At 59.1% G+C, this 20,859-nt stretch overlaps 1 protein-coding gene across 9 annotated transcripts in view; it reads left to right on the top strand.

The window, feature by feature from the left end:
- Nucleotides 1–20,859, top strand: part of MACF1 (microtubule actin crosslinking factor 1) — a 131,738-nt gene that overhangs the window by 7,858 nt on the left and 103,021 nt on the right. For 5 of the 9 annotated variants that reach the window (XM_082296580.1, XM_082296576.1, XM_082296578.1 and 2 more), the window contains exons 1-3: nt 13,152–13,258; nt 18,843–18,904; nt 19,880–19,969. In XM_082296580.1, coding sequence (XP_082152706.1) covers nt 13,156–13,258; nt 18,843–18,904; nt 19,880–19,969 — 255 coding nt within the window. In that variant the 5' untranslated portion in view covers nt 13,152–13,155. Of the gene's footprint in view, nt 1–13,151; nt 13,259–18,842; nt 18,905–19,879; nt 19,970–20,859 lie in introns of those variants that run through there. The other 4 variants (XM_082296582.1, XM_082296577.1, XM_082296581.1 and 1 more) reach the window with 1 other exon arrangement.

Genomic DNA, 20,859 nt, shown 5'->3' with positions numbered 1-20,859 from the left:
TTGGGGCTGTTGGAAGGCAAGGACCCGATGTGCCCTCGTGCCCCCTCCGTGGGGCTGTTCCCACCCTTCCTTCTCACAGCCCCTTTGTCAGGAAGAATCAGGACTTTTTTTTTTTTCCCCCCTGTTTCTTTTTGTCTTCCTTTAGAGGAAAATTCCATTGTGCTATTTTTAGTGTTGACAACTTGGCTTCTCGAAACAACTTCATTCTGCTGCCGGCGCTGCCGGCGGGCACGGGGGGATGGCTGGGAATGGCCCCATGATGCCAGGGATGCAGCCAGCACCTCCAGCTCCAGCCCTGAATCCAGGCTCTTCCTGTGGCCGCTTCCCTGGTGGTTGGATCAGCTCTTGGATCAACTCCTTGCTGGGATGAACGGATGTCACCTCCACCCCACCGGAGCTCAGAGGGGTGCAGAGCGTCCTGGGGTACCCTGAGTGTGGAGGAGGCACCTCACCACCTGCCTCCTTCCCCAACTTGGAGCTCCCAGAGGGATTTTTGGCTCCCTGGTTCCCAGCTGTCAGGGGCACGAGCAGCAACTGGCCTGCTGGGCTTGCTCTGCTCACCATGCAAAGCGATACCCTCAGTGTGTGTCTGTCCCTGGAGAAGTGTCCGTCTGTCCTGGAGCTGTGGAGGAGGTGGACATGGGGCTGCTTCCACGAGTGTTCTGGTTTTATGAATATTTTATGGATAATGTCACTGTGGGATGGGGGTTGCTCTGGGGAGGCACTTCAGCACACGGTGAAGGAGCCAGGGATTCATGGATGAGGGGAATCTCCTCGCTCCCCTGACTGCCAGGGAGCTTCCCCCCTGGTTTTTGGGGGGAGATTTGGCTCCTGCAGCACATCCTCGCTCTATTTCTCTCTCTCCTCTTCCTCTGGCAAAGCTCAGATGCCGTGTGGGAGCTCAGGCAGGATGATCCTGTACCGTGTGGTGGGTCTTGCTCAATCTGCTGGGATCTTTCCAGAGAGGGAATGGCGACAGCAGGATCTACCTCTGTGACAGGACATTTCAACACTGCTGACGGTGATATTATCATTATCATTATTGGTTTTATTATTTGATTTAACAGAAGTCCTGCTCCCTGCCTGGTGGACACCAGCCCTGCTGAAGGGCAGCAATGAGCGGGTCAGGCGCTCGGATCCCCTTGGATCACTCTGGGCTGGTTCCTGCTGCCAAAAATTCCTTTAAAACCAGTAAATCTCCTTTTCAGCTTTGCGAGCGCCTCGCAGCCGGGGCCAGGTGAACATGTGGTGGGTGTCGGGGGGCAGAGACAGGAGGGATCTGCTCCCCATCTGCTCCTGGGTCTCACCTGGCCCATTTTTCCAGCATTTTACGGCACTTTTCTGGTGGCTTCTCCCAGACTGTTGGCCAGGGTGGCTTTTCCCACAAGGAGTGGGACCCACTTGCCCACTGCCTGCGTTTTCCTCATCTCCTGCCTGCCAGCCTTAAATCCCATTGGGTTTTTTCCTTCCCCTCCCAATTCCCTTCACCATGCTCCCTGCTGGAAATATCCCCAGGACATCCAATCCCTGAATCCTCCGGCGTGGAGGGGTGGGATGAGGGATGCCGGGGGTGGGGAGGGGGCCCTGGTGGTGCGGGGCAGTTGCTGGGCTCATTTGCAAAAAGGGGGGTGGCCTCAGCTCTGGGAGGCTTTCATGTGCTTCATCAAATAAGGAAACACTGCCAGTGGTCAAAGGGCGACTCAGAGGAGTCCAGCGGGAATGCTGAGCCGGGGACAGTGGCCGGAGCTTGTGGGTGCCCCGATGCCGCCCAGCTGAGGAGCTGGTGGTGGGTCCGGCTGCAAAATGAACCTGGAGAAGTACAAGAAGTTCCTGGATGGGCTCGGCACGCTGAGAGGTATTTGTGACCCAGCGCGGGGAGAGGCTGAGCCGCTCCGGCTCCAGCTGGGTCCCACCATCTGTCATCGATCGCCGATCGAGGCGGATCGAGCGCTCCCGGCACGGCCAGGAGCTGCCCGGGGAGGCAGCCGGGGAGGGGTGGTGCTTCCACGGCTCCGCTTCACTTCCCTCTTTTGTCCTCTCCTTGGATTTGGAGCTGGGCACAAAGGGAGCGCTGGGGCAGCGGCCGGCCCAGCCCTGGGAGCAGCGCAGGGAGCCCGGGGAAGCTGCTTCAGTAACAACTGGGAGAGGAATTGAGCTCCGATTCCTGCTCAGAGGGAGAGTGGGCTGCTGTTGCCACGGCGTGGGGGCTGACCCTGCTCTGCCGAGGGTGTTTTCGCCGCGTGGCTGCGGGTACAGATTGCTGCTTTCCCACTTCCCTTCTTTCTAAAGCTCTTTCCCAGTGCTGTGCCCTCTCCTGCCTCGCGGGCTGTCCCTGGAGAGTCAGCTGGGACACCCGATCGTGCCGGGCTGGCCCCTGGCAGGTGGCTGGAGGCAGGCACCCGTTGTCCCGCTGTCACAGGCAGCGAGCCCGGGCTGTGGGAGAGCAGCTCGGCTTACCTGCTGCTCTGAGAATGCTTTTTCTCCCCCTTTCTTTCTCTATTTTTTTATCTTCCCTGCTGTCAGAGGAGCTTTTTGCCCTGGAATTCCCTGCCAGCCTCATCCTGCTGCAGGGGTTCTCCTGCTAGAAGGGCAGGAGAGGAAAACAGAAGGCACCTGGAATGCCATCGCCTGTCATCCGACAATGCTGTCATTGACTCGCCCCTTTTCACAGCAAGGCCTCGGCTGGGCTTTACCAGCTGATCCCATTGTATAACAAAGGTGAATCAATTCCATGTTTAATTTAGCAGGGAGCCAAGGGAGTTGTCACCAGCAGGCTGGCAGTGTCCCCACCCTCCCGTGCAGCCGCCGCCACCGCCGCGAAGGGTTAATCCCGCGGCTCTGTGGCTGACAGCTGCCCTGACTTATCGAGTCTGGGAGGAATATAATTCACTTTCTTATGCTGCCGTGGTGTCCATCATAAATTTTTCCTGAGCCTCGCTGCAGCTGGCACTGGGAATCAATGTAAAAGGAGCCCCGAGTCGCCATGTGCCGGCTGGGTGTGCCGGGGATGGTGGCCGGCGCTGTCCCCTCCGTGTCCAGCCCCTTGGCAGCCGGAGCAGGGATGGGTGCTGGGTTTGGGTGCCAAGTTTGAGTGCTGTTGACCCCAACTCTGCATTTTGGGGCTGCTGCTGAAGCTCTCACACGGAGCTTCCGAGCCCCGGCTCCAGCTGCAGCTCGGCGAGTTCCCATCCTGCCGGCGCGAGCGAGGCGCGGGGAGCCCACATGACATTATTAATCGTGTTTACAAGGTGACTGCTTGCAGGAGCTGAGCTGGCAGCCTTCCCCTCTCCAGGTGCTGCCCAGAGCTCTGCTGGGAGCGTTGGCTCCCGCTCTGGCTCCCACATCCCGGAGCTCGTGGCGCTTTCCGTGCCCGCAAGCCTGGAACAAGGACGTGGCAACGTGGGTGGCACGTCCCCAAGGAGCCCCAGTCTGTGGATTTGGGTCTGTTTTGCTGCCTCTAGACCCAGTGATGCCGACTTTGTCTGTCACCAGCTGTGTTCACCACAGCCCTTCGTGGTTTTAATTCAGGGAGCAGAGCAGGCAGGAGATGGTGGTGTGGGCAGGGAAGGGGTGGAAACTGGAAGTGTCCAAGGCCAGGTTGCACAAGGCTTGGAGCAACCTGGTCTGGTGGAAGGTGTTCCTGCCCATGGGGATGAAATGGCCTTTAAGGTCCCTTCCAACCAGTCCAGTCTGGGATTCTGTGCTTGGAGGAGGCCAAACACTGCTTGAGCCAGCACAGTTTGAGTTCTTCCACGCTGCTGGGGGGGCTTCCCTGTGCATCCAAGCACAGAAGGGGTGCCCACAGGGAATGGTTGGCTCTGTGGCGCTCGCTGGCGTGGAGATGCTGCGCCGTGCATCCCGCTGTCACTGTTTGGCATTGCCGTGGATCTAAGTGTGCTCCCAGCACTGAAAACAGCCGGCCCAGCCTGCCCTTGAGCTGCGGGGCTGGCCAGAGCTGGAGGAAAACAAGGTTTTATTGCTGGAGAGGTTTCTTTTCCCTTCTCCCCCCTCATCTCTATTCATCTCCCCGGGGAGGTGGAGGCAGCAGCGGATATTGGAGCTGGGAGTGTTTCATATGTAAATGCTCGTGTGTGTGAGTCCAGGCCCCTGACCCCCGGCTCCGTGCCAGCATCCATCCCTGTCAGCCCTCCAAGGGGCTTGGAGAGCATCCCAGTGCCCCCAGCCTGCCCAGCTGGGATGGGGCTGGGGGGCCCTGCCAGATCCCTGTCTCCACGCCGGGGACAAAGGGTGCTGCTCCGGGAGGGACCCTGCCCCGGTGGGTGTGGGGTCACCCGGACTTTCCACACAGTTTCCATCTTGAGTTTCCCGGAGCAGCGTCGGTCACGGCCCCGAGATGACCAGATCCTTTGGGCTTGGCTGAGGAAACCCATTTGATTACAAATTTATTGCTGGGTTAATTTTACCAGCAGCAGGAGGACGGCTGGTTTCTCTTTCTGAGGAGTTTTGTTGTTTACTTGGCAGCCGGCTCAAACCCGACATCTCGGCCCTGTCCGTGCACTGCCAGCTAATCTGGCTCCATCTGACCTTGGAGCTGCCACGTGCTTTCCCCAGGGGAACCGGGCTCAGATTTTCCCCCCCTCCCTGTGACCAAGGAGTGGGTCCATGCTTGTTCTTGTCACCTCACCACTGTGCACGAGCGGTGAGGAATTTCGTGGCTGAGTTTCTGCTGTTAAAAAAGAGGGGTTTAGGTGCTGCCTGAGGGATGTGTGGGATCGGAGCAGGAGGCAGGAGCAGCATCCTGCTCTGCTGTGTGCCACCGTGCTGGAGTGGTGCCACAGCTCGTCCCCTTGTCACTGTTTGCTGTCGTCCCATCATGTGGTGGCTTCCCCGAGGAGCCGAGGCCGCCCAAGGTGGCTGGGTGTGATAAGAGATCCAGGGCCAACATCTTCCCTGGCTGCCTTGGGTGGAGGCCCTGGTGAGTTTTGGCTCCTCCAGCACGTGGCTCTGTGAGACCTGTGTCCCAGTGTGTGAGGAGGATGGTGCTGGTGTCCCCTGGGAAAGGGTGGGTGGCACTTTTCTGGCAGGGCCGCGCGCTGAGGTGTCCCCTGGGCAGCACAGCCAGGCAGGGACACTCACGGGCTGTGCCCTGACTGAGGCTCTCTGTTGATTTACAGCTTTCCCACCACAGCTCTGTGGTGCCAGGAATGGTTTTAGCCTTGGAAAGGTCCGGCTCAGCCCTGCTGAGGGAATCTGCTGGGCTTGGGCCAGGCTGGAGGGGTCCGGCAGGCCTGGGGCTTGAACGGAGTGGCCAGAGCAGTGTTAGCAACTGGATTATTTCATTTGCTTTTTAACAGGGATTAAGTTTCTCTGCAGGAGAGCAGGTCTCTAGGGAACAGAGGTTTTGGGCTCCTGCCTCCCCTTTTTTTATAATCCTACATTTCTCTGTGCTGCTGCACGCCAAGGCCGGGCGGAGCTGGGATGAAGCATCACTTCAGAGCACGGCACAGCCATGACCGGGGGTGTGATGGAGCCTGGAAGGACCAGGACAGGTCCTGGGTGCTGTGGGGAGGCAACTGTGGGTGCCCTGCTGCCCAGACCCCCCTCTCCAGAGGCAGGGTGCTGGGGCTGGCTGGCAGAGCAAGCTGCCGCTCCTTCACCCGCCTCCCGCCCGGCGCTAATCAGGTTTCACACTGCTTAGTTTGGGACATCTAATGAGATCAGGGCTCAGGGTTGCTGCCTGCCCTCCATCTGCAGAGGAAGAGGAGGGAATCGGCCGCTTCCTTCTCTTTGACCTCCATTTCTCAGAGGAGACTTTGCACATCTCCGGCTCCACCGCTGCCGTCCTCGTGTTCGCAGCGTGGCGGCGGTGGGGAGACCCTGAGCTGCTTTTCGGGGCACACCTGGGGAGCTGAAGGCAGAAAAAAAGGGGGACACAGCTTCCTAACAGCACCTTGGGCAGTCACCTCTGTGCTTTATTTGTGAGGAGCAGGACAGGGCCACCAGTGGCCATACCCAGGGGAGAGCCCAGCCCTGACCCCCCTGACCCTGACACCCCCGTTGTGTGGGGGGCTGTGCAAACACAGCACCCCCCAAACAAAGCGCAGCCAGTTCCCACTAGGCCAACATTTCTCTATTTCCCCCGCTGCCAAGCAGCCTCTGGTTGGCGTTGGAATAACAAGCCTCTCTGCGGAGACACCGGCTCTTTTGTTAGCTGCTAGAAAAGGAGTTTTGATGCCGGCCATCCCTCCGCCCCCCCGGCTTTCCTGCTCCCTAAGCCGCTGCTGTGGGAAGTGCAAAGCTTGGACTTGAGCTGCCGGGGATGATCCCAGCGCCGCGGCTCCGATCCGGCTCCCCACGGCTCTCCCTGGGGCTTGGCGGTGCTGAGGAGCAGCGGGGTCTGGCTCCTCCAAGAGGGGCCGGGGCCTGGGACTTAATTTGGGGGGTTTTTCCAGCGTTCAGGGCATTCCTGGTGCTCAGCTCCTGTGCAGGCGGTGGGAGCGGGTGCAGGATTTGGGATTTGGGATTCGGGATTTGGGCTGCTTTCTGGTATGGGGCTGTGCCGGGGTTTCCATCTGCCGGGGTTTCCATCAAATCTCAATGGTGGAGGGGTTTGGGGTTTTTTTTCAGTGTTTTGTTTTTTCATGGCTTTCTCCCTCGGCTGTCGGGGTGTGCTGGGAATTGCGGAGCGGGTGTTTACCCAGCCGTGGAGACGGCGGCTCTGTGGAGGTGTGCGGCGTTGTCCCCGTGGCCGGAGGGGCAGGGAGGGACCCGGAGATGGCATCGCCTTCCTCCTCCTCCCCCGGCCTGGGAAAGAAGCCACCTCTCGTGTCAGCACAGGCCCCTGGGAAGGCGTGCAGACGTGTGTGTCCTCTTGCACGTGGGCGTGCAAGCAAGCCTTCCTCTGCCCAGGGCTGATGCTGCTCCCTCCCGAAGAGCCCGCGGGGTTTTCTGCCGGGAGACCTTTGCTGTTCCTTTCCCCGTTCATCCCCATCCTCCTCGCCTCCGGCACCGGCTTCACCTCTTCCCTCTCACCCAGCATCTCCATGGATGGCTCCAAGCTCTCCGTGCAGCTTTTATCCGTGCCCCCAGTGCCCTGTCCCCGTTCCCTGCCCTCTCCTTGCAGGACGATGCCACCGAGTCCATGCCAGCTCAGCGGGGTTCGGTGCTTTCCGGGAGCCGGGGTTACGTGGCCGTGAATTTCGCGGCATCGCTCAATGAGCAGGCGCTGCCAGCGTCCTCGGAGGGGTGACAAACCACGGGAGGCTTCCGAGAAGCGGGAAGCGGTGAAATAATGCCCGAGCTGCCGCGTCAGCACAATCCCCGCAGCCTTGGGGAGGGTGGATGGAGGGAGGTTTGTCATGCTGGGAAAGCAGCGGTGAGATCACTCCCCTCCAGCGTGACGCTCGCTCCCGGCGCGGAGGGAGAGCTCCAAAGGCCGGGAGAGAGTTGGAATGGGATGTATTCAGGCTGGCACTGCGTGCACGTGGCTCGTGGGCAAGGATCTGCTGGGATCCGTGTCAGGGAGATGGAGCTGGCGTCGCTCTGGGGGGGTGCATGGAGGGGTGGGCACCGTGGCTCTGGATGCCCCTGGGAAAGGTGCTGGTTCTGGGACACCAAAAAGTGAGCCCCACCTAGGAAAGGCTGGTGCCCTGGGAATGCTGGCTGCTTTTCTTGCAGGAGATGTGGGAGCCTCTCCCTGATCCTGCTGCGAAGGGAACGGTCTCTTTCTGAGTTATTTTTGAGATTCTCGAGGCCCTGGGCTCTCCTGTTGGCTCTGTCCATCTCGCTGGGGTTGGTCCCTTTGGACAGGCCCTGTTGGGATGTCACATTCCCGCAGACCCCATAACTGCTGCTGTGCTGGGGAATTTGCCCTCCAGCCCAGGAGTTCATGCTGCTGGGGAATGATTAAGTCATGAGCAGGTGGCCATCCAGCTCAGCCGTTTGCCTTTGCAGGATGAAAGCCACAGGAATGATGTTTGCTTCCAGCCTTGCCTCGAACCTTCTTACCCCTGCCCTCCACCTCCGTGTCCCACAGCAAGGTGGTCCCGGGGTCCTTTCCCACATCCCCCCCGATGTCAGCCCTGCTGTGGGAAGGGAAGTCTTGTCTTTTTTTAAAGATATTTTTCTAATTTTGGTGCCCAGACGTCTGCTGGAAAAGGGAACATCTCCATTCTTATCACCGGAGCTTCCTTTTGCTCAGTTCCGATTTTAGTGCCGGGGGGGGGGGGGTGTCCAAGGTTCCCTCCCAGCCCCTTCCCTCTCCCCTCGTTTTGCCGAGTCCAGCTGACCTTTGGAAGCTCCTCTGAGAGAGATTCGCAGGCAAATATTGATTTGTGCTGCCCTCACGGTGCAGAACAGGGGGAGCTGGTGCAGACCAGGGGGAGCTGGTGCAGAACAGCCCCCCAGCCCTGGGTGGGATGGAGCTGCTCCGGTTAATCCGGATGAAGCCCAGCTCCAGCTCCCACTATTCCCTGTCCAAATGGGGAGCTATGGAGGGGTACTCAGAGCCAAAATCCCTATTTGCACAAACCCCCCTGTGCTTGAGATGTTGGTTTTCCAGGGCCACAAGAGCCTTGCTGTCTGCGAGTTTCCATAATCCTCATTTTTGCAGTAGTGGAGGGGGGTGATGATGCCCAGGGGCCGGCAGAGGACCCCGCGGGTTTCTCCCCGTCCCTCCCAGCGGGAATGTGGCCGCTGGGGGATGACGAAAGCCAGAAGGAAATGTTGAACGTGGGGAATGTGCCCGCTGTGCCAGGAGCCGGCTGGCGAGGGCTCACCGGCTGTGCCCGCACACGCTCGGGCGGGTGATTCACCGGCAGCGGGAGAGGGTTTGGGAGCTGGAGCCGAGGAGCTGGGCAGCGTCGGGAGCCGTGACCTGCCTCGTTCCACCTTGTTTTTAATAGCCCGGATCAGAAGAAACGTCATCTTTGTTCTGGCTTTCCTTTCCCAAGGCTCCTGGCGCCGCGGGCAGGGTGGAGCGAGGCTCCGCGCCCCGGCGGGGCCCTGCCCGTGCTTGCCGGCAGAAAGCGGTGCCCTGGCACGTGCGGGAGCGCTCGGCAGCCAGGGATGGGTCTTGCTGAGCTGTCTGTCTGTCTGTCTGTCTGTCCGCAGCTGCCTTTGGTGCGGTTTGCCGGGAGGGTGTGATGCTGTGGAGGTGAGGGGGGAAGAGCTGTGATCCAAGCGGGAAGGATCTCAGCTGAGCACTGGAGTGGGGTCTGTGCTCCATGCCCTGGTTCAGGATTAGGAACAGTGTTTGTTCCAGCCCTGTGACCCCATCCAGCCCCGTGACCCCATCCGGCCCCCACGGAAGCCCAGACAGGCTCCTCGACCCACTCCAGAGCAGGACCTGTCCCTGGGTGATGCTGTCTTTGATTTACCTGGGCACCCCGATCCAAAACCTGGACTCTCCTTCCCCTCCCGGTCGATTCTCAGCCGCTGCCATAAGCAACTGAGATTTGCCCTTAAAGCCCCCCAAAAAGGAGGAAAGAAACAGCAAAAAGGGGAGAAGCTTTGCTGAGGAAGCACGGCAGGAAACCTGGCTCCTGTCCTGCAGTCGCGAGTTTGTGCGTGCTCAGCACTGCTGCTGGACAGGCTCTGTAGCTGCTGTGGGAACTGGGGTGCCTCGTGGGCAGGGTGGGGTGACCCTGATGACCCTTTGGGGCAGAGAAGCCCTCCAGGGCACTCCCAGCTGCTCCCATGTCCAGTTTTTCCTGCTGCAGGCAGCGGAGGCGCTTTGTTAGGCTTTGCTGGGGGGGGAGCTGGCAGCACCCCCGCCCAGCCGGGCACAGCGGGGTGCAGGCAGAGCGCCGGAGCGATGCTTCAGCCCGGCTCAGCGCCGCCAGGTGCCAGCTCTGGCTCTGTCCCCAGCGATGCCCACTCCGGCGTTTCCACAGTGCCACCTGGCTGCCACCTCCCGGGGCTGGGACACGCCGCCCCGGCCGGAGCTCGTGGAGCTTTTGCTGCCTTCTGCCAGGCCACAGCACCCAGGGGATGAAGGAGCAGTGCAGTGGCTTCAGCCACAGCGATGCCAAGGTGCCTTCATGCCCTGAGTGGCGACAGAGACACGAGGGCTGTGCCCGGCTCCCGTGTGACACTGCCCGGCAGCTTCTCCGGTCATATAAGGAGATGCCGGAGCCGGGAGCCGATCTCTTGTCGCCTGAGCATTACTCACTGGGGAGGCACAGGGAGGGGGGAGGAACAGCCCAGGACACCCAAAGCTTGGCATGACTCAGCTCCGGGCAGGAGCGTGGCTGGAGCGAGGGGGGTCCGGGATCCGCGTCCCCACGGCTGTGCTGTGGGGTACCCTAAACCCAGGTGGGGGGCAGCGCTGGTGTCCCACCATGCTGGGTGATGCAAAATGCTGCCCAGGGCACTCTGTGAAATAAGGGGAGTGCCCTGCAAGGTGGGGACCCCTCTGTGGGAGGGCAGGGCCTCTCCGCTCCCCAAATTCCTGCGCGGGCGAGAGATGTGTCCTCTCCCCACCCCTTTCCTTTCCGGGCCAAGCCGCCTTGCAAGGAACTAAAAATGAGCTGTTTGTGTTTTGGGTGCTCAGGGTGGTTTCCATGGCAGGGAGGGGGGGGGTGGCTGCATCCGGGGCTGGGTGGTCCCCAGAGCTCAGCAGAGTCACCCTGAAAGCCGCCGTTGGCTCCTGACACCCCGGATCAGCCACCTCCTTCCCGCCTTATCAGCTTCCTGCAGCGGGAAAAGGAAAGTGGGGTGATGGTGCTAAACTGAGCTGGGTGAATTTGGCGTCCCAGGAATCCCTGGGGTGTCCTGATGCAGCAGAGGGATGTAGTGATATATATAAATGTACATTTATATAAATATATTCAGGAGTTGGGCTCAGTGGTCCTTGTGGGTCCCTTCCAAGTCAGGGCATTCTACGATTCCATTAAATTGTATTTGTACGCATAAATGTAAGTAAATCCATATATTTACACGTGATTATATATATTTTAAGAATTTATTTCACCCAAAGCCTTGTCCAGCTGGAGCTCAGTGCATTTTATCAGCCCTTCCATGCAGGAAACACCCGGGTAGCACAGGAGCAGCTGAGCCCCCCATGGTTGCACCTGGGACGAGGGGATGTGGGAAACCAACTCCTGCTTCCTGGACCCTTTTTCCACTGGCACATCTCAGCTCCATCTCTGCCTTGCAGGAAGCTCTTCACCCCGCTCAGGGTGGACCACGGGCCCATTTATGGTGGCCTCATGCCTGCCTCGCGGTGGGTCATTCCTCCTGCAGCCTTAACAGAAAGCAGACGGCTTTGGAGGAAAACTATGCCAGGATATTTTTCATCCGGGCAGGGATGGAGCTCTGGAAAATACATTGCAACAGCGCCGAGCCCCGGGGTAATTCTGTATTTTTTATCACCCATCTCCCTGTCCCGAAAGATGTGGGGGTTGCAGGAACCCCAGGGAATGATGCAGTTGTAGGGTCATGGAATGGTTGGGTTGGAAGGGACCTTAAAGATCATCTCATTCCTCACCCCTGTAATGGACAAGGACACCTTCCAGGATCCCAGGGTGCTCCAAGCCCTGTCCAGCCTGGTCTTGGACACTTCCAGGGATCCAGGGGCAGCCACAGCTTCTTCAGTCAAACTGTGCCAGGTTTTGGAATGTTTCAGGCGATGTTTGGTCTATCAGGTTTTGCTTGATATGGTTTTCTTTGTGTGCCTCACCAGCTGGTGGCTGTTGGGTTTGGGGAAGTGCTCAGGGTTATAAATACAATATAAGTCTCTATTTGCACCTGCATGAAACCCTGGACCTCATGGGGTTTCCCAAATGTGGAGCGGGAGCTGTGAGATGGCATCTGGCCCTGCATGAGCTGCATCTCCAGGTCAGTAGAACCTGAGCTGGGATTCCTGGCTCTCCCACCAGTAAATCCTGAGCCAGGCTGATGCTCTGCAGGTCTGCTCTGTGCCACGCTCACCATAACAACTCCCCCGAGCTCCGGCAGAACAACCTTCTCTTGTCTGAGCCCTTGGGAGAAGGTAACGGCGAAAAAATGAGCCTTTAGTTCCGTGCAACCACTATCCAAGAGCCGGTTTCTTCCCTCTGGAGCTGGCACGGGGACGCGATGGGCTCTGAGATCAATCCAGGCTTTGTGGGAGCCTCCCCACCCCGTTTGCTTGTGGTTACAGCGGCAGGGGGGCCGGGGGGGCACCGGCTGCTCTCGGTTTCCCTGCTCCGTTCCTGGTACCGCCGGCGGCGGAAGCGTTTCCGGAAAGAACTGAAACCCTGAGAAACGCCCAACACGGTGCAAACCGTGGGTAAATGAGGCTGGGCTGCAAAGTCCCTGGTGCTGGGGGCAAGCGGGCCACCCAGCCACGGGGAGGGTGGGGAAGTGCCCAAACCTCTGGTGTCAGAGCATCTTTTTGGGGTGTTTCCTCATTGCGCGGGGCTGTTCTTAAATTATTCAGAGCATCCGGGGAGGGTGGTGGGGATGTGCTGGTGGTCCTCAACTCCCAGAAGCCCAAATTTTGTCCCCATTGCTTTCGCCCCGCTGCTGGGCAGAGTTTCCTACCAGCAGACACTGCTGGCTCCAGCCCGAGTACCCCGGGAGCCCCGGGAAGTGCTGCCTCCGTGTCCCAGCCGCTCCCCCTGGATCCCGGCTGCGCTTGGCATCCCTGGCTGTCTGCTGGCAGGGGACGCTGCTGACTGTCACCCATCGGGGGGGTGCCGGGGGGGGGTGGGTTTGCCGAGGTTTTGTGCCTGTCCCCAGCCCCCCGTGAGGACGGGGAGGTTCGCGGCGATGCCGCCATGGCAGCTGCTGCCGCCGATATCCCCTCGGCTGCGGCTCCCTTCCAGCGGGGCTGGGAATGGATATTGAGGAGATGACGTCTCTCCCCACCGAGCGGGGAAAGGGGGGGGGGACGGACGAAGTTTGGCCGCGAGAACTCCGAGGAAAGATGTTAGAGCCGGCCTGACGCTCGCTTTTCTCCCTCTTACCCGCCCCCTCTTGGAGCTTCCAAATCTCCCAGTCCCAGCGGCGCTGGCTGTCCCAAGCCCTGCCAGCTCCGGGGACGCCGTGGGACGCAGCCAGCTGCAGGCAGAGGCGCAGGCAGGAAGTTTTGGAAGTTTCTCCAGGCAGCGACTCAGCCCCCATCCCCTCACCCTCCCGGCGATGCCGGGCTCCAGCAGGAGAAAGAAAGTCGGAGCCAGGCTTGGGATAACGGGCCGGGAATAGGAAGCGATGCCTCTTTCGGAGAGCTCCTATCTGCCACCCGCTGCCTTTGTCCTGAGCCACGTCCTGGGCATCGCCGGCGTCCTGTACTGGAGGAGCCGGAGCAGGGAAGGTAGGGGTGGTTCCGGGGGGGGCACGGAGCGCTAAGATGGCCGGCGTGACTAGGGGCACGGCTTGATGTCCCTCCCCAGGATTGCTGTCCCTCCCCAGGATTGCTGTCCCTCCCCAGGAGCCGTGGCAGCGTCACGGACAAGGACGGACGTGGCTGTGGGGAGGAAGGAGGACACGGCAATGGGGAACCTCCCGGGGGCTCTGAACCCATGTGGGGAGGGGGGGGAGAGGGTGGGGCAGAGGTTCGAGTGCCTAAATTTGGCCTCGCCACCCATTCCCGGCCTGTGTGGGGCTGGGAGAGGTTGGGATGAGGGGGGTCTGGGTGGGGGGGTGAGGTTGCTTTGTGTCTGGCACGATCCCACGACACGTGGCTGAGGGGTTCTGCCTCCCATTTGTGCCCCGCTCGCTGCCACCCTTCGCCGTGACAGCGGCGTCTCCGTCACCCGCCGGCACCGGCAAGACGCGGCCCTGGGAGCTTCTCCCGGCGCTGGCACGGCCTCGCCGAGCAGCTGGGGCTGACCCTGCCTCAGTTTCCCAAAATAGGGCTTGCACATGACTGCCCAAGGAGGGCAAGGGTTCGTTACAGGGGTGTGGGATAGCTCCAGGCCCCAGACGAGGTCTCGCTGAACTCCTTCTCCGTCCCCGACCTCCTCCCTCCTGGGATTTGTTTGTTTTGATTCCTCCCTCTTTCTTCCCAGCCGTGCTTGTTCTCGCCTGTGCCTCCGCATGGGGCCCTTTCGCTGCGTCCATGACCGATTCCCTCTTTTCTTTCCTTTTTTTCCGTGCAAAGGGGCGGGACTGCGCAGCCGGGCAGCGCGCGCAGGCTTTTCCCTGGATGCTGCTTTGGGATACGCTTCCTTTCTCCCTCTGAGCTCCTGGGAGAGGGAGATCGAGAGGGAATTGCACAAACGTGTCGTGCAGAATGCGCCCTGTCACCCACTAAACCCAGCCTTGCTGCAATTCCTCCTGCTGACCTGTCCACTTAATTAATCTCCATGGCTGGGCAGTGTTGTCCAGTGATGTTCTTGGCTCCATTTGGGGACCTCTTGGATGCTCCCCAGCTGGACTATCTCTTCCCCATGCTAACCTGCAGCTTCATCCCACTTGGAGGGATGTTCCCCCCCCCCGCTAAATCCACCCCTTTTGGAAAAAATCCTGGAGCGAGTGTTGCAAGCACCAAGTGTATTCAAAATCTGTTTCCTTTCCTCACTTTTTCCCAGGAAAGGGCAGGTAAAACCCAATCCTGACAGACCAGGATCATTTTGCAGCAGGTTTTTCACTCTGCGGCCCTCACCCAGCCCTGCTGAGCATCTGCCCTGCTCTCCTTTGCATCACCACATCTCAGGTGTCTCCCTCATTAAATATCCGGGTGTTGGATACTTTTCCACTGCAGGTATCTCTTGTGCATTCTTCCAGGCTGAATCAGGCTCTGTTTCCTCTCCCTGGGTGAAAGGCTCCGTAAATCCTGCCCTGTTGGCTCTGTTGTCATGATGGATTATGTCAGCTCTCAAGTTGGCAGCCAGCGTGTTTTAAATACCTTGTGCTCCTCAGCCAGCCAGATTTTTTTGCATATCCCCCCTCTCAAAAGTGCCAGGTTTGAAAAGCCCCCTGCTCATTCTCGTTCTTTGCTTGCCTTGAAGGGAAAACGCTGGGTTTCAACGCTTGAAAATTTGGAGTTTTGGCATTTTTAAGTAACCAACCCCTCCTTTACCCCAAGGCTGGCTCTTGTTTAATCCCACTTTCACACTGAGCATGGGCTTGGAGATATCCTCGAGATCTCTGCGAGCTCATCCAGTGCAGTGCCCTGTCTGATGTCTCCTGTGTTCCTTTGGATTTAAAAGGAGCAGGAAGTTTGGGAGCCACTTCCTAATTTCAATGCAGGAGCTGGTGGGCAACATGGAGCCCCCTGGGTTCCCTCCCAAGGATGGCAAGAGGCCATCCTGGGGAGCAGCGGGCATCGGTGTGACGGAGGGTCCCCAGCCAGAATTGGGATTAGGGATGATGCCTGGCCGGGCACCTTTTATCCTGCAGGTTCCTGGGGCTGGGGCTGGACTGTGGCAGCAACCTGAGGGAGGAGGAGGCACACAGGGATGGAGTGTGACAGCGAGCAAGGCCGGCGATGATGGAGGAGAGATCTGGGGGGAGCAGCAGCTCCCGGCCGGACGTGTTGGGAGCTGCTGGGGACAGGCAGGCTGCCAGGACGGAGGCTGCCGCAGGCAAACGGGCAGGGAATTGTCTGTGCAGGGCGTTGTGGTGGTGCTGAGGGGTTCTCTGGCACCCAGGGCCTGTGGGAACCCTCCCTGTGATGATGGAAAATGCCTGGGGATGCTGAGGTGCAGCAGGATGGGGAGTGGGAGTTTTTCTTTCCGTGCAGTGTTGGGAGGGGAGGTGGCAAGGGAATTAAACCACGTGTGGTCCTGCAGAGGCTCACGGTCTCTGTTTGCTGGTGATGTCCCCTGTGTCACTGCCACCAGCCTTTGCTCCATGCCCTGTGTGTGAGGGACCCGAGGCTCTGCAGTCCCTTTTCCTGCCACTGGCTTGGCTTTGGAGTGGGACAGATTTTCCTTTCCTTTTCCCCATAATCTTCACTCTGGCCCTGCCCTACCTGCCTGCTGTGCCTCTGCTGACTGTCCCTGGCTGGTGACAGGGTGGTTTTTAGTGGCTGGGGCCAGCAAACCTCCTCTGGACCAGGGAGAGGACGAGCATGGGGGGGATTGCAACAAGTTATTTGTCAGGGTGACTCTGGAAAAGATTAGCTCGGCAGAGATAAGCTTGCAATGCCCTAATATTGTTAGTAAGCAGTAACCAGCATTATTATTAGCTCAGCCGATAGTGTGGGTCCGGGCTGGGGAGGTTTAATCTGGTCAGAGCCCGGGAACCACCCAAAGGTGGTGAGTCAGGGCAAAAAAAACCGGAGGAGAACCCCCCATTTCTGCGGGACATGGGAAGAGGGAGCTCGCCGAGGAGCCTCCGGCCTGTGGGCGCCCTTGGGATGCAGCGCTGGAGGTGGCTGGCTGCAGATTGTCCCTGTGGGACCCGGTGACATCCCTGTGTCCCCGTGTGCTCCGTGCGATGCTCGGGGACGTGCTCCCACCTTCCCGAGGCAGCAGCCCGGCTCCTCTCGCCCTCCAGGCCGCGGCAGCAGCCGGCAGAAGGGCTGCAGGAGGATTATATTTAGAAGAAGAGGAAGAGAGGTGGTGATAAGGCGGCCCCCGTTATCTCCCCGCGTGCCAAGCGGGGCCGCGTCCCGGCTCCAGCGCTCCGGACCCGGGACATGATTTGGGCAGAAGCCGCGGGCGGGCAGGCGGGAGCGCGGAGAACAGCCCGGCATTGTCCCTCCTGTCCCTGGTGCAATTAACTGGAAAACAAGACGAGGAAAAACAAGCCAGGAGCCGGCCAGCGGGCAGTGCCCGGCTCTGCGGGACGAGCCCGTGCCCGCATCCCGATCGCGCCGGGCTTTGGGCTGCGGGAGCCGCGCCGCGCTCGGCCTCGCTTCTTCCCCACGTGCCGGAGGGAGCAGCGGCTCTGCCCTTCGCTGCTGAGAGCTTTCCAAGCTGCTCTGCCGGCCGCTGGGAGCGCGGGCCGGTGAGGATTTTGCAGAGCTGGGAGCACCCGGAGGAGCCGGGAGCGGGCGTCGCGGGGAGAGGCCGGTGGCGATGCCGCGGAGGAGGAACGCGCCGGGGACACCGCGCCGGGGACACCGCGGGTAGGAAGTGGCACGGTGGGAGGAGTTCTCTGGGGCCGAGAACTCATCCGTCCACACCCGCCGGGGTCGAGGTCGGCGAGCGGGAGGTGCTGCCGCTTCCCCAGAAGACCCTTCCCCAGGTGCTGCCGCTTTGCCGGGACCCAGCACTCGCCATCCCGGGGCTGGGGCGATGGAGAAGCGGCGTTTCTCCGGGGAGAAGAGGCGGCTCAGCGCCTGCTTGGTGTGCCAGATGTGCTGCATCGGTTAGTACCCACTGCCCAGCCCGCGGGACGCCCGGGACACGGGGTTTGTCCATCCCGAATGGACGCCAGAGTTGGGAAGGGACCCGACGCTGCGGCTCTGGAGGGGTGAAGGAAAACCCCTAAAACCCACGTGCGAGTGACACAGCTTCCTATGGCCGGCGGTGCCAGGCGGCAGCTCCGTGGCTCCTGGGAAGCCGTGCCAAGGCTGGAGCCTGGCGGGGTGGGAAGTGAGGGTGGATGTGGCTCAGCCTCCGGGTAGTTTTTGGCACCCGGTTAGGTGCCGTGGCCGTGGGGCAGAGCGGGGACAGGGGGAGGTGACGTTGTGTCACCCTGTGCCACGTGCTTGGCTGCGGTGCTTTCGGAGGGGGAAGCCGCGGGGTGGGTGAGGAAGAGGAAGGTTGTTGGGTGGTGCTTTCCCATCTGTGGATGGAGACGTCGGGGGGGTTCTGCCGAGGGTCGCTGGGGCTGTGCGGGGACTCCCAGTGACCTCCCGTCCCAGGAATGGGTTCTGGGGCTGTCCTGGGGAGCTTGGCCTGGGAAATGCTGTTTTTCTCCCTTTCCTTGATTTTTAACTTAAAACCAAAGCAAGGGGTGCTGCTGCCTGGTGCACCCTGATGTCAGAGGTGTGTTTTGGGCAAGCAGGGCTCATCCTTTCCCAAAATATCCCAGGGGTCCTCTGGGCTGGACATGCAGTGCTCGGGGTTGTGTGCCGTGGGTCGGTGCTGAGGATCTCTCTGTGCTCCAAGATGTTGTTAACCTTGCTGGACACAGGGCAGGCTGCCAGGGCTGCCCTGAGCCCCCCTCGCTGCCTGGGGAGCTGAGTGGGACCCCCTGTGCCCCGTGGGACCATCTCCTCTCGCCTGTTTGCCTGTGTTTTTCCTGTGATATTATTTTGTTTCACGGAGCAAGAAGCCTGCCCAGAGCTCCCCCGTCGCTGCTCGGTGTCACCACAAATCTCCCATCCCATCCCCCTGCCACCCCTGGGGACTGGGACTCCCTGAGGATGGCACCCACGTTGTCACCCTGTCCCAGCAGCGTTCAGAGCTCTGACCAGGGCTGAGCTGGGGGACAGAAATAAACATTAAATCCTGGCAATCCAATGAACCAAAAATACAGCGGCAGAATAAGCTGCTAATTGCACGCGCTGGCAGTGCCTGGCCAGGGCCTGTTACAGGACATCTGGGGGTTTATATAACACCCTAAAGCCTTCCAGGAGCGGGCAGGGGAGGGGGACACCCTCCTAAAATTGGGCAAACCCCCCTTTCCCTCCCTGTGCTGCCTCCAGGGGAGGTGGGGAGGCACAGAGGTGCTGAATTCCCGGTGTTCAGTCGGTGCTGCCGGTCGTACCTATCCCGGTCATCCACGCTGCTTTCGTTCAATATCGTGATTCTCAGCAGAAAAAACCCGGTGCATTTTGTTCTGACTCCCATTTCCCTGCCCGGGGGGGGATGCTGGAGCCGCGTGAACGGCCCCATCCCACACCATTCCCTGAATAAGCCGCCTCTGTTCCCTGTGAGCGCGCGGGATCTGTCCTGGCACCGGCGGCGATCCCTCTGTCTCTTCCCGTCATTTCAAAGTCGTTTGAGTTTCTGCATGAGAACCACTGACCAAGAGCTGCCTTTGTCTCCTTTTGACAGATGAACGGGACAGAGTCCAAAAGAAAACCTTCACTAAATGGGTCAATAAACACTTGATGAAGGTAAGAGTCACAGATTTTGTTATAAAGCCGGTGAAATGACCGTCTCTCTCTCTCTCTCTGTGTGTTGCAGCTCAGGACTGGCAGATAAATGCCTTTTTAAGGGGCTTTTAAAACTTGTTTTACGCCTAGGAGTGTTTGTTTTGAGTGTTCGCCTGAGTCAGAGCAGAGCAGGATGTGCTGGAAATGTGCTGGAGCCTTTGGAGGGCACTGTAGCATCACCACACAGCCCTTTTATTACCTTTCCTTTCTGGGCACCTGGTCCTTGCTTTAACTCGAGGCTTGTGCATCCTGGGGGAAAGGAGAGGATCCTGACTCCTCCCTCACACCCCCTCGCCAGGAAAAAAGGGGCATTTTTGTCCTTTGAAGGATGCTCCAGGGTGGAGACGAGATCCAAAGTTTGTCAAGCAGGATTAACACGGCGCCACGAGGTGCCTCCTGCTTCCTTGGTTAATTCTGGGTGGCTTTTAATTAATTCTCCATTTGCCAAAAAAAAAAAAAAAAAAAAAAGGAGGAAAAAAGTGGTTTGAGCACTGGGTGTCCCAGCTGTGTTTTCCTGCCAGCTTTGCCAAGCTCTGTGCCAAGCTTTTGCCTGCTTCCTAAATCTTACAGAGGAGGGGAAAACAGAGAAAAATCTTGAGGCTGTTGGGGGAAAACATTTGGGGATTCCCAAGTGGGTAAAACCCCAGGACAAGGTCTGGGTGTCTGGGGAAGAGAGGCTGCCTGTGGTGCCCGGGGAAAGCTGCTCTGCTCCCAGGTGGGAGCTGTGTTTTGGGGGATGCTGTGAGGAATGTGAGAAGTTAAACCTCCTCCTCAGGAGGGGCTGCCCTTCCTGCAGGCTCCCTGGAGCGCAGATGGTGGCACGGTTGGGTTTTGTGTGTGAGATTGGCAGCAGCTTCTGCCAGGCTGCTTGGGAAAGGGGAGGCTGCTCTTCCCAGGGATAATTCTGGGCTCACTGATGGCTCTTCCCCTCCCCAGGTGCGCAAGCACATCAACGACCTCTATGAAGACCTGAGAGATGGCCACAACCTCATCTCCCTCCTGGAAGTGCTGTCGGGAGTGAAGCTGGTGAGTTGCCAGGGCTGGGCAGGGATTCTGGAGACCCCCCCCAAACCCTCTCCATCCTCTCCCTGCTCCCCTTCACCCCCAGCCATCAGCTGTCTTTTCTGGTTTTGGTTTCAAGTGTTTGTCATTGTTTCTTTTATCGTTATTATTATTATTATTATTATTATTATTATTATTAATATAGTTATTTACTATTATATTTATCACTGCATTTTTTATTGATTTATTTTTACTCAAACCCTTGTTCCCCAGGCTGGTCTCTCACCTGATTATGGTGACTTTCAGGGAGCTTTTTCCCTCTTCTTGCCAAGTTTTACACACCTTCACCTCCCAGATGCGGCTCCATGTTTAAAATCATGGATAACAGCAGAATTTGGCCAAAAGCTGCTTCTCTGGCAGCGTGCCCAGCAGTTTATCTCAGATGTGACACTCCTGCCCCCTGCTCAGCTCCTGGGTTCGTAGCAGTCATTGGTGCAAACCTCTTCCTGCTCCTGGAGCATCGTAGAGTTCCCCCTCCTTCCTCCTCCTCCTCCTCTTCCCTCTCTGACTGACACATTCCCTCAGCTCCGGGAAGATCCCGATTGCCGTAGCACAGCAGCAATTATTTTAGTTCCCCCCAAAAATAGCATCTGGGCAAAGATCTCCTACGTCCCTCCGTACCCTCCGGAGACGCCAAATCCGTTTTTGTGGGGGCTGAAAACTTGGATCGCGCTGCTTGTGATCCAGACAGCTTCCAAAATCAGGAGGAAATCCCAGTGCCGGAGCCCGGGCTGTGCCGGAGACCCAGCCACCTTCACCCCCTTTTTTTTTTTGTTGTTTTTATTTTGTGTTTCTCCTCGTGCCTGGGTGTCGCATTTTGGTTTCCATTCTGTGTCCCCGCCGTGCCACCCTCC

The sequence above is a fragment of the Coloeus monedula genome (assembly GCF_965178545.1).
Source record: "Coloeus monedula genome assembly, chromosome: 24".
In the NCBI taxonomy this organism is placed as follows: Eukaryota; Metazoa; Chordata; class Aves; order Passeriformes; family Corvidae; genus Coloeus; species Coloeus monedula.
The sequence above is the reverse complement of the archived record's forward strand: the minus strand, read 5'-3'. Positions and strand labels throughout refer to the sequence as shown.